This window comes from Coloeus monedula, assembly GCF_965178545.1.
Source record: "Coloeus monedula genome assembly, chromosome: W".
Classification (NCBI taxonomy): Eukaryota; Metazoa; Chordata; class Aves; order Passeriformes; family Corvidae; genus Coloeus; species Coloeus monedula.
In genome coordinates, this window is record NC_138821.1 from 10,848,131 (window position 1) to 10,860,944 (window position 12,814).

Consider the following 12,814-nt stretch of genomic DNA (forward strand, 5'->3'; position numbering starts at 1 on the left):
GCTGATTAAGCAATGAGATCAGAAAAAGAAACCCGACGCAGCTGAAAAAGAAACATGCTTCTCTATCCCCACCCCACAAATGTATTCTCAAGCATGCTGGGGTTTGGTCTTCTGGGGAATTTAAATCAGAAAAGCTTTTTCCAGATCCTATCAAGGTGCATGTCTTCTTCCTGTTCCTTCCCACCCCACCTTGTCCTGCCCCTCAAGCCGTCAGTTTTTGGATGGTCTTGTTGTAGTACTGAGTGATGGTGGGCATCAGGGGGTTCCAGTTGTTGGCGTGCAGCTCAATGACCTCCAGCAGCAGGGACCGTGTCAGCATGGACTCAGAGGGACAAAGCATCTTGTCACGTGCTATTGCCAACAGCTCTGTCATCATCTCAGGCAGCTGCTCCTCCAGCAGCCGGCCGGTGCTCTGCAGCTGTCAGGAGAAGAAGGGGTCAACCATGGCTTATTGATGCTTGTGTGTCCCTTCCAAGTTGAGACATTCTATGTTTCTATCATTCTATAATATTCAGACATCCCACTGGCTTTTACAAACGTGCTCCATCCCTCCAATTCTTCCCTGCTTGGTGTGGCAGAGCCAACAGGCAAGGTTAAAGGCATCGTGACTTTTGAAAACCAAAATGACCCGGCAGCAGGCTCCAAGAGCATGAAGGGCAAGGTTTTCAAAAGCATCTGCGCTGGGCTGCTAGAGGAGCAAATGGTCCAGCTACTGCTGGCATAAAAGGAGGATTGCTTTTGAAAAAAAATAATCGCACCTAAAAATCATGCTATTGTCAAAACAAAGTGCAGGCTGTGATGTCTTATTCTTGCCTTCTACCTGGCCCTTCATTTACTTGCTGATTCACAGCTCACAGTAACTCCCAGTCATTAATCATAATAAGCAGAACCCTCCTGTATGCATAACAAATCCCACTCTGATGATCTGCATTTATACATCATGCTGCTTCACAGAGGACAGCCAAGGGATTTTTTTTTAAACAATTACTCCTTGGAGAGCCTCCATGGAGCAGCATAAGCCTTAGGTAGTTCCACAGAGGAGAAGGTCCAAGCTGGAACTTGACAGCAGTGAGTCCATCACGGAAGATTAGTGGGTCTTGAATGCAGAGCTCCTCAAAGTCCTCACCTTAAAAATTCATACCCTTGTCCTCAGTTGCCTGCCATTTTGCTGAATTTCAACCATTTGGGCTATAATTTCAACCTCTCTCTGCAAGGAAAGCATCCATCCTTACAGGCAAATCAATTCCCAAAAAAGATACTAATGAAACTCTTCTATATTTGTACCAGCATTTCCCTGCAAATCTGCTGCTGAGCCAAACAAACCTGTCCATGTGAGCCATGGGGCAGTTTTAGCTCCAGTACAGGTGTTTTTGTGCTTAAAAAATAAGTGCAGGGTGAGATTTGAAGGAACCAGGATGATATAATTTTGTGATGGTACCCCAGCTACCAAACCTTTTGCATCTATGTACATGAATCAAAAGCCCAGTGATAGAGTCTCAAGGGCCATCTCTTATCTCACAGTAGTGTCTTTTATCTACTCTGCTCTCATGAGACCCCCAACTGGAGTACTGCGTCCAGCTCTGAGGTCCTCAGGACCGGAAAGACATGGACCCATTGAAGAAGGCCCAGAGGAAGCTGCAAAAATGGTCAGAGGGCTGGAGCACCTCTCCTAAGAGGACAGGCTGAGAGAGTTGGGGTTTTTCAGCCTGGAGAAAAGAAGGCTCCAGGGAGACCTTAGAGCACATTCCAGTACCTAAAGGGGCTACAGGAGAGCTGGAGAGAGACTTTGGACAAGGGCATGGAAGGATAGGACAAGGGGCAATGGCTTCAAGCTGACAGAGGACAGGTTTAGATTAGATATTGGGAAAAAATTCGACTGTGAAGGTGGTGAGGCACTGGCACAGGTTGCCCAGAGAAGCTGTGGATGCCCCATTCCTTGAAACAGGGTCAGGTTTCAAGGTCAGGTTGGACAGGACTCTGAGCAACCTGATCTAGTTGCAGATGTCCCTGCCCATGGTAGGGGGTTGGATTAGATGCTCTTTAAAGGTCCCTTCCAACCCAAGCCATTTGGTGATTCCATAATACAAAGGGGCAACACAGTTGTTTGGGTTTGGAAACATGTAATAGCTGCTTGACGTGTGGCCAAGGACAGAAGCGGCAAAGCAATGAAGACTGGGGCAGGTGGTGCGGGTGTTTCCCTACCTCCATGGAGCAGCAAAGCACAGCATCTTCCTTCACATCCTGAGATTGCAACAACTGCAAAAGAGAAGAGAGAGGTGGTGAGAAATGCATGACCTCCTCCTCCCTTACAACCTTCCTTTCATCTCTTCATCCAGATTGACTTTTGCCAGTTCCAGAAGGAAAGGACATAAAATCAGAAAGGAGGGAGGAAAGAGATAACACAAAAAGTTAAGATAAACAGTGACAAAATGCAGGGTAAAGGGTATCACCAGCCTACCCACTGCTGAGAGCAAGCAAGCGGGGCACAATGTAGACTTTAGATTAACAACTTTCAAAATCAAATTATTTAGGTTACATTGTTTCTTTTATTCCCCAACAGGCAATGAGAAAACACACTAGTTTCACATACACAGTGTATTGGCTTTGCATGGCCTGGTTTTTGGTAGCAGGGGGACCACAGAGGTGGCTTCTGTGAGAAGCTGCTAGAAGCTTCCACCATGTCCAGCAGACCCAATCCCTGATGGCTCTGAAGATGGACATGACACTGGCCAAGCCTGGGCCAATTAGAGAGGTTGGTAACGCCTCTGAGGTAACATATTTAAGAAGAAAATCAAAACAAAGGGCATATTACTTTTCTTCTGTTTTTGTGTATCTCGAGTTCTTTTACTCAGAGTTTGGATTACAATGCAGGAGGCGCATCTTTACTGATGTTTATTATTTTCTTATCTGTAATGCAGCTGCACAGTGTGTGCCTTCTAGTTGGCAGGGTAAAAAATGGCTGTGAGTTTTAATTTTCAAAGCTTTTTAAAGTCTAAACTAACCAATTATGAGATATGTTTTCACTTCCAACCCAATTACTAACTTTTCATGTTCTGCAGTGTAGAACTTTTGACCCAATGACAGATCATTCAGATTTGTGAAGAAGAAGGAGAAGGAAGAAGACATAAATCCACACCCCAAATCCTCCATATTGTAACCTATTATTACCTATATCTCCTAAACCTAATTTTCTACATTTCTGCATATTTCACCCAGTGACATAACTTTTAATTACACAGCAACAACCTCAGTGTTATCAGACAATTTAGGAAGCTTTTCCCAGGGTTTTGGATTGAATACAGTGTACTTCTGAGGATCACTGCTTCTCAGCACTGACAGGCTGAAATTCTCAGAACCCAGGGTTCCAATATTGGCACACAGTTTTTTCTTCTAGCCAAAGAGGAGGAGGTGAGAACATGTGAGGGAAATAACATGGAGACACCGAGGTCAGTGGAGAAGAAGGGGGAGGAGGTTCTCCAGGTGCCAGAGCTGAGATTCCTCTGCAGGCCGTGGTGATGACCATGGTGAAGCAGGTTGTCCCCCTGCAGTCCATGGGGATCCACAGGGGATGCAGAGATCCACCCACAGCCCATGGAGGAGGTGCCCACGTTGGAGCAGGTGGATGTCTGGAGGAGGCTGTAATCCAGTGGGGGTCCCGGTGGAGAGAGAGGGCCCTTGCTTCCAGGCTGGAGCAGCCTGTCCTTGGAGGACTGCACCCTGTGGGAGAGTGACCCATGTCGCAGCAGTTTTGGGAGGACTCTTTCCCCATGGGGGGAATTCACGTTGCAGCAGGTTTGGCAGGACTGCTGCTCATGAGATTGGACCCATGCTGGAGAAGTTCACGGAGAACTGTCTCCCGTGGGAAGGGACCCCACGGTTTCACATGGGAAGGACTCCTCTTCGGGAGCAGCGGAAGAAAATCTCATGTGACAAACTGACCAAACCCCCATGCCCTGTCTCACTGCGCTGTTGGTGGGAAGGAGGGAGGGGCTGGGGTTTTAAGGGCTTATTTTACTTCTCATTATCCTCCTCTGATTCTGTTAGTAATAAATTCACTTCACAACTTTAAGCCTGTTTTGCCCTTGAAGTGTTTTTCTCCAGGTCCTTAACTCATGAACCCTTCGGTAATTTTTTTCCTCTCCTCTGCCCAGCTGTGGCAGGGGAGGGTGAATGAGCAGCTTTTGTGGGTACCTGGCGTTGGGCCAGTGTCAAACCATGACACACAGTGACAATGCAATGATCAGACAACAACATTCGTTGTTTGGAAGGGAAGTGCTCTGCCCAAGAGGCAGCCACCCACCACTGAACCTTTCCATCCCTGTGGGGTCACTTATAACAGCCATGAAATTACCTGATGGTAAAGCATTACATCCAATACACTGTAATTAACACAGCTCCTTCTAGACTGATTACATAGTGGTGCAAGTGCAATGGGTGCCAACAAAACTATTGTGTCTTAAGTGTACTGATTCCAATCCTACTCTGCTGTCCATGAACTTTGTGTTACAAACATGAGCTTGTAAGCCCAAACAACTTTCAATAGAGACTGAAAAATGTTGGGCATGGCATGGGATGGCGAAGGAAGGTGCTCGCCCAGTGGTTCAGACTCAGGAAAAAGGGTGCCAATATGGGTGTAACTGAACTGTATTCTACTGACATCTACATAATTTCTGATGAACTGTTAATGATGGGTTGTTCACAGTAGCTGCCTAGTGCACACCCAATCCCTCAGGCTACAAGCTGGGTGAGGCAAATCCTGCCAGATGGGGTAGTGTTTCTTTATCTTCACAAATGACCTAGCAGTGATAACTCCCTCCAGGGGAGTACCAACACAGTTACACCCATCCTGAGGGGGCCAACTCTGCTAATGGGCCATAATGGCTCAGCAGCACCAGCAGAATAGGCAGCTGCAGTACCCATCAAAGACTCCTCAAAATATCCTATGACTCACAGGATTACATCATTCCATTGTGAAATTCCCTGCCCTGGGGGAAGTACTGAGCATCCCTGCCTGGATTTGAGGGTATATAATCTAGGCAGTTTGGGGACTGGACACTACCACCACTGAACAGATCCAGAGGACCCGAACTTCCACAGGAGGACCAGAACTTCCACAGGACCACTGCTTTTGGCAAGACTGTGACCATCACTTCAACAGCACTGCAACCACTGTTTAATCGGACTGTGACCACCACCCTGACCAACAGGGTGCCAGGTTGTACTTTGATTTTGTGGGTTTAAGCCAGTTTTTCTGTATCATTGCATTTATAGTAATCTTTCTATTAAATTGTAACTCTGACCTGAAATCTCTTGCAAGGTATTTGTGTGGGGTTCATTTCTCCCACTGGTTGTGGCAGGATGTCCCCCCTCTCTCATGGCTGGGGCATTTGGAAGAGATAACTCAGGCCAGATTAATAGCCCAGCAAGGAGTCAGAGAGCCCAACAAGGGGTCAACTCCAGGCATCTGAGAGTCTAATCCTCAGCCCCAAGTACACATCTTGGTATGAGAGCAGATGTGGAAAGAGAGAAAAGAAAATAAACATCGGCAACCAAAAGACATGGTTCTTATGTCTATAAAAGCCCACATGAATTACCATAAAGGCAGAAGTCTCTTACACACTCCTTGGGTATGTGTGAGATGATTTCTCCCCAAAGCTTGGACGCAACTTCGTGGTTACTTTTCTGGGAATTGAGGCAAAGGAATTCGATGTCTACCCCTTCAACAATTTGGTGGTACGAAACGTTGGATCCTAAGTTATACTATTTCTTAGCTAGCTGTAAATTTAATGGTACTTTTAACCCCGCGTGTATAATACTAGTATCCCCTTTTGTCTTATCCCTGTGTAGTAATAGTCTGTTTTAAGTCTTATGTCTGTTAGTTTTGTGTCTATTAATAAATAATTCATTTTGTAATAGACCAAATCAGCCATTATTAAAGAACTTGCTAATGAAAGTGGGTTTTTGGGGTGCTGGACACCTCAATAACATGACTGCCTGCTGCTAGAGGCCTGGGCAAAAGGCAGGGACTGATTTAGACCTACATCATCCATTCATAACACTGGTTTACTTCCAAACCAGCACAAGGGTATACAGTGAGGGCCAATGCCTCTACCTGACAACAGCAAAGCGTAGGAGCTCAGCATGTCTCACCCCACGAACCTTGAAACCATGAGCAAGGACCCTCAAAAAGGGATCAGAAAGACCCATTTTCCACTGTTTTTACCTTTATGTCTTTGTTACACCCACAAAGATGCCGTTTCAGGTATTTTGCTAAAAACACGGTTCTAGTAGATAAAATACTGAGATTCTCAATCAGCCAACAAAGTGAGATGGAGAGTTATGAAAAACACTGTATCATGAGGCAGCTGATAAAATTACAAGTGGTGGCAACACTTGAACCTAAAGCCACTTCCATCCCATCACCTTGGGATGAACAAGCCCTGCTGGCCATGAGCTAATCCCTGTGGGCAGCAGGAAGATGAGTGCATGCATTAAACACTGAGAAAAAGGAGAAAAATTGGGAAAACTGGCTTCATTAGTATCTGAAACTCATTAGGGGAAGGAAAACTTTGGAAAAGTGTTTGGACTGATTAAAGTTGCCCATATAAAAATTGCTCACCATAACTAAACATGCTCCAATGTCACATCCTTTAGTTAAAATCCCAGTTCATATTCTCAGCCTTATCTCTCTTTCCCACTCTTATTTTTTCATGTTTCCTTTCCTGTACAAATAAATGCCTATTTTTTTACCAGCTCCACAATGACTGGAAAGTAGCTAGGGAAAAAAAAGAGGTAATTGTGTTGCTGCTGTTGTTGCTGTTTGTTTGTCTTGTTATATATACATGTGTATATATATATATACTAGTAAAGAACTGTTATTCCTTTTGCCATATCTTTGCCTGAAAGCCCTGTAATTTCAAAGTTATAATAATTCAGAGGGAAGGGGCTCACATTTTCCATTCCAAGGGAGGTTCCCGCCTTCCTTGGCAGATACCTGTCCTTTAAACCAGGACAGATCTTGGTGCCCAATTTGGGGCCTGAGGGCATCGAGAGGAAAGAGTGAAAAAGGAATAACAGTTCCTGGGTAACTGATTTTTGTGTGCTGAATATAGAAATTTCATTAGGCGGTGCCATGTGGTCTAGCCTACCCTGGTTCGGGTGGCACATGGTTGTGGCTATATTTTTCCTATTTGCAGCTCCTTATCTAAACATGGGTCCTATGACAAAGGCTGCTGTGGCTGTTATCCAGTTTGAACTATGGGTCAAGAAGGTGAGTAATTACTGGATTTTTAACCTCCTCTGGAAGGCGGGCACACAGATACATGGCTATCACACACTAAGTGTATGTTTTTGGGGTTTCATTAATAATGGTACCTACTGTGAGGAAGTAACACTGGGAGAAGTTTTCTCCCAATCCTTCACCCATTTCTTTGGGCCTACCCCAACAGCTTTCGAAGGGTTCAAATTTTCTCTAAATGCTAACAATATCATACAATGGCTGATGTTGCTGATAGGCCCATTCTATTTAGCATTCAGAGATAAGGTGAGATTGCCTTGGGTAACCACCCTGACATCTACCCCAGAGACTAGGGAGCATGCCCAGGAGCATGCCACAGGGGCTGGGGATACTGCCCAACAGCCTCACACTGCCCAAGAGCCCACCTCAGAAATGAACCACCTGTATTGGATGAGGGTATTGGAGGAGATACTCCAGGTGCTGAGGGAATAGTCTTCCCCAGCTGGTGGGAAACCCTCACCCTGCCTCAAAGAGGGAGAGTCTGATGGTGCAGCAGTGGAACCCACAGACATTACAACCATCCAGGTTCCAGCTGAACCACAAACCAGCCACAGCCAGCAGCAGTCCCCCTGTGCAGAGGAGAAAGTATAAGGCCGAATCAGTGTGCCCAGCTAATGATGATGAGGTACCAGGTCCCTCACAACCAGCAGGGGAGCCGGAGCCTGAAATCACCACCGAGTCCCTGTCGTCCAACAGTCTACGTAATCTGTGTAAAGACATTGTGCGATGGGGGCATGAGGCTTATTTGACCTGGTTACTTTGGGTTTGGGACCTGTGGGAGACAGAGGAGTAGAAACTCCTGCAATTAAAGGAGGCTTTGATTTACAACCCTGGAAGAGACTAGGTCTGGCTTAATTGACAGAGATTTGTGGACTTTAAGCAAAAGGATTACAAACTTGTATTCCTATAATTACAAGTAAAATTGTACACTGGGTGTTTTGGTGAAGGGTTTTAAAATATAATAGTGTGATTTTATATAGTTTAAGTTAAGAATGTAGATGGTATAAGAGAGACATCTGTGTGTACGTGACATGAGAAGTTATTGGTCAAGATATAGCTGCATTGCAGTGAGAAGTGCCACAGGTGATAGGTCATTAATCTAAAACAAAGTGTCTTTTTAAGTGTCTATTGGATTAGAAAGTTATAAATTATGATGTAACCCTAAATCTTGTGACTAGTTGCCATTACATGGAGGTGTTGTAAAATCTCACGCCTTGACTGATGCGTTTGTTATTTTAAACAATAAATTCACATAATTGCATAGTCCCATCCCTTAAAGTTATTTTCCTCTGACACATGAAAGCGCGGGAAACGGACAGGGACCTTATGGGTCCAGGTGTGCAACTGGATAGTGGCGAGGCAAGGTATCTGGGATCCTTGACCCAGGACCCGGGTGTGGATCAGATATTCGTGAGGGAGCCAGGGCCCCTTTCTCTCTGGGAGCAGCTTTTAATGACTGTAAGAGAGAGGTTTGTTCACAGAGAGACAATGCAGGAGTACCATCATAGGATGTGCTGGAAGACCATTGAGGAAGGGATCCAACAGCTGAGAGAAGTGGCAGTAATGCAGGGGCTCTTTGGAAGGGATGGACAGCACAGTAATGACTCTGACAAGGTCAGGTGCACAGGGCAGATGTTGTGGAACCTGGCAAATCTAGGGCCATCCCAATACATCACCTTCATTGCAAAGAATAATGCCGAGGACAACAGAGACACACTGGGTTCCGTAGCCAACAAGCTCAGGAATTATGAGAGCATGGTCAGTGGCCCAATGCAGGCTCATGTCTCTGCTGTGGTTAAGAGCCTCAAAGAGGAGATTAGGGAGGAGGTGATGGAGGAGGTGAGGAAGAACAGTTCCCATGTGGCACCAGTGCGAGGCACAGGCCCCAATGTCAGAGCCTGACGTCCCCTAGCTAGGGAGGAGTACACTCCAAGAGCTGATGTAGAGGAATTCCTTGTGGAGTGGGGGCATAGGATACCCCAGGAGAGCTTGGGCATCCCAGGGCTATTGCAGAAGTACCCCTGACGGGGCCCCAGGCTTTAGATAGGCTTGCAAGGCACCTGCTAGCCGGCAGCCTTGAACAGCCTTGGGAAAAGGTATACACTGGTCAGCTCCCCCGCTGCTTAGAGGCTTTCTCATGGGAAAGGGGTGTGAACTTTGCAAAGTATAACTTGGTGAGGGTAAACAATAAAACAGGAGCATGATGCTCAAATCGTATCGGTGTTCGTGTCATAACTCCGGCTGGCTCTCCTGCACCTGGGACCCCCCTGCTAAATCTGGCGCCCGAACAGGGACCCGAGTGAGTTTTGCTACATGCAGGTTCGCTTAAACGTGGTAAGACTCTGAATTTCATCGTATCGGTGCGGCAGCGCCAGGAGAGCCAGAGCGGGTGGCCCCAAAGCTGAGTAAAGCCGGGGGCCCGGTCTCAAAGCTAAATAGAAGGCCGGAGGATAAGCCCCAAAGCCGAGTAAAGCCGAGGGCTAAACCTCAAAGCCGAGTGGCCAGAGACTGCGATTTCGCATGGTTAAGCGTGTACCTGCAGCAAAGCAGCTATGGATTACGAAATGGAAACTCAACCCCTAGCTAGCATCCTCTCTATGAGATGTGAGATCGTGAAAGACCGAGATCTCAATGCCCTTGTTACGTGGGCCCGGGAACATAGGTGTGTGAAATACACTTCACTTATGTTCTCAACCAAAGCGTGGAGGGAAGTTGGAAATGAATTGTGGCTGTCCACGATTGAGAGAGGAAAAAAAGCTAAAGAAGCTAAAGCTCTCAACTTAACCTGGAAAGCAGTAACTGGCACTCTTGCAGAAATGAAAGCAGAGAGGACAGTGGCTGCGGCCGCCATGGAGGCTTTAGAGAGTGGCAGCTCCAGGTGTGGTGGCTCCGGGAAGGGAACAGACGGGAGTCTTACGGAGCGGCGGCCAGAGACCAGGGCGGAGTCCAGGGTTGCACGGTTCTTCGGGCTGGCCGCGAAAAGACCGATTAAAGGCACAGCAGCACCTGTCTGCTCGCTGCGGGAGTTGCTGGACTCGGCGAGGAAGGAAGTTAACCCACCGACGTCTGAGGGATAAATGGCTGCGAAGGCGGAAGCAGAGCCACCTGACTCAGGGGGCGGGGCGCAGGCGGGTGAAGGAGAAACGAGCGGTCTTAGTGCCCGGCCGAAAGCAGCGGCACAAACGAGCAGTCCTAATGCCCGGCCAAAAGCGGCGGCGCGCAACCCCCTCTGCCGGACAACGGAGCAATGTCCGGCAGCGAAGCGGCTTATGTGGTTTTGTCGCCTGCAGAGCCAGAGCCAGCCAGGGCTGCCGGGGGTCAGCCCCAAGAGGGTGAGAACCACTGAGAGATGATGCAAGAAGTAATCAAAAGGCTTGCTGACTTATCTACACAACAGGACATGCTGGAGTCCAAGGCTTGTGATATTACACCATCAGCACCGTGGTGTCCCGTGGCCCCACGGGTCAAGTTAGCACCCAGAGCTGCTACGTTCCCATCGAAAGAATCGGGCACAGTGCCTATGGCCCCTCCCTTCCCGCGAGGGGAGGTGCAGCTGTCGTTTCCATCAGCCCCGACGGAGAGGACTGACCCATTGCGAAGGAGATGGAATGGAGTTATCCGTGATGCAATCATTGAGGGTGATTGGCAAGCAGTGGATGCCCTCGCTTGCCCTGTACAGATACAAGGGGACACTGCAAAGTGGGAACCCCATGACTGGAAGCTCTTGCAGCAAGCCAAGCAAACAGTCACCATGCATGGCTTGCGGTCTGAAGCTGCACGAAGCATTCTGCACTTTATCTTTACAGCAGATGTCCTGTGTCCTAATGGTTGCATCAGCATCACACAGTTGTTATTAACCCCTTCACAGTTCCTGCTCTGGGAGCGAACGTGGAAGCGGCTAGCACAAGAAGAAGCTGGCAAACACCAAGGTGACACACGAGACCCACTGTATGCACTCCAAGCTGACATGCTAACTGGGAGTGGGGCTTACGGAGCAACGGTGACACAGCTGACCATGCCCGTAGTCATTCATCAGTTGTCACAGACTCTTGCCCACAAAGCCTTGTTGTCAGTACGTGAAAAGAAGTCTCCCCCGTATGCAGCAGTCTGACAAGGGCTGTCAGAGCCATATGGTCAGTTCATCGACTGTTTGTCAGCAGCCTTAAAGGATGCAACTGAGCTCTCTGAAGAGCTCCAAGAGCAAATGTTCCGAACACTTGCCTTTGAAAATGCTAATAGGCAAACTAAGACAATTCTTGCTACACTGCCCCTGAGAGCAGGTGTAGACGAGATGCTCGTACATGCTACCCGTGCAGAACAGTCATCTCAAACAGCTGCTTTTACTGCAACACTGCAGAATGTCCTGCAGCAACAGGGACAAGTCATCGCCGCAGCACTGACCAAAGGGGTGCAAAGAAAAAAGGGGGTGAAGGCTGCTGGCCTACCTCCTGGTCCCCAGACGGGCAAAGTAACCTGTTTCCAATGCGGTGAAGAGGGACACCTGAGGCACACTTGCCAGAAACCAGTGTGGTGCCACAACTGCAATTTCGGCAACCATGGCACCATGGCATGTCGTCGTGCAGGAAACGGCCAGCATAGCACCATGGGGTCTTGCGCCAGGACACAAATGAGCACCCCAAAGAGCCACGAGTCGAGTGCAACCCCCGTGGTTTCCTTCACCAGAACCGGCCAGCCACCCGAGGGAGCCTCGGAGTGGACGTGGCAACCTCAATAGAAGTCACGCTGACGGACCGCCAGGTCACCCTGATCCCAACTACAGCCAAAGGCCCCCTGTCATCAGACAGCCCTCGTCTAGGTGGCCTACTCATGGGGCGGTCATCAACCAGCCGGCCGGGAGTAGTGGTGCTCCCTGGAGTCATCGACGCCGACTACACCGGTGAAATTAAGATCACGGCCTACGCGCTGCAACCACCCGTGACTATCCCGCAGGGCAGTCACATTGCCCAAATTGTCCCCATTCCCCTAATGACCAGTGAGGGGACCAGCAACGACAATGTCCGTGGAGACCACGGTTTTGGGTCCTCTGGGTTTGACGTGTTTTGGACATTGAACCTGGCCCAGAGACCTCAGCGGCAAGTGATCCTGCGAAGGAGAGCAGAAGCCATCAAAATACAGCCGCTTTTCAACACAGGTGCTGACGTTACCATAATAAACAGGGCGGTACGGCCACCTGGTTGGGGACTAGAAAAACCAGCAGCCACACTGTTAAAGGTGGGAGGAATACAAATCCCCCAAGTAAGTGCAACCCCAATTACCCTAGAATTTGAGGACAATCAAACCATTGTGTGTTGCTCCTATGTTATGAAGCTCCCTCAGACCCTGCAAGGCCTGATTGGACGTGACATCCTCGTGCAGCTAGGCCTTGTACTCACCACAAACCAGCATTTATGCTGATGGCTGCTGCCGATTAGCCGTCCATACGGGCTCTCACCTGGTTAACAGATGACCCTGTTTGGGTCGAGCAGTGGCCAGTAACAGACAAAAGGCTGAAGATAG

At 48.2% G+C, this 12,814-nt stretch overlaps 1 protein-coding gene across 1 annotated transcript in view; it reads right to left on the reverse strand.

Moving 5' to 3' along the window:
- Nucleotides 1-202: 202 nt before the first annotated feature.
- LOC309584573 (CBP80/20-dependent translation initiation factor-like) overlaps nucleotides 203-12,814 on the reverse strand; it is a gene marked incomplete at its 3' end in the record, with an annotated part of 567,823 nt that continues 555,211 nt past the window's right edge. Inside the window, exons 12-13 of the mRNA XM_082300660.1 lie at nucleotides 2,203-2,256; nucleotides 203-418 (exon numbers count right to left, since the gene is read on the reverse strand). Of these exons, the coding sequence (XP_082156786.1) occupies nucleotides 203-418; nucleotides 2,203-2,256 (270 nt within the window). The remainder of the gene's footprint in view (nucleotides 419-2,202; nucleotides 2,257-12,814) is intronic.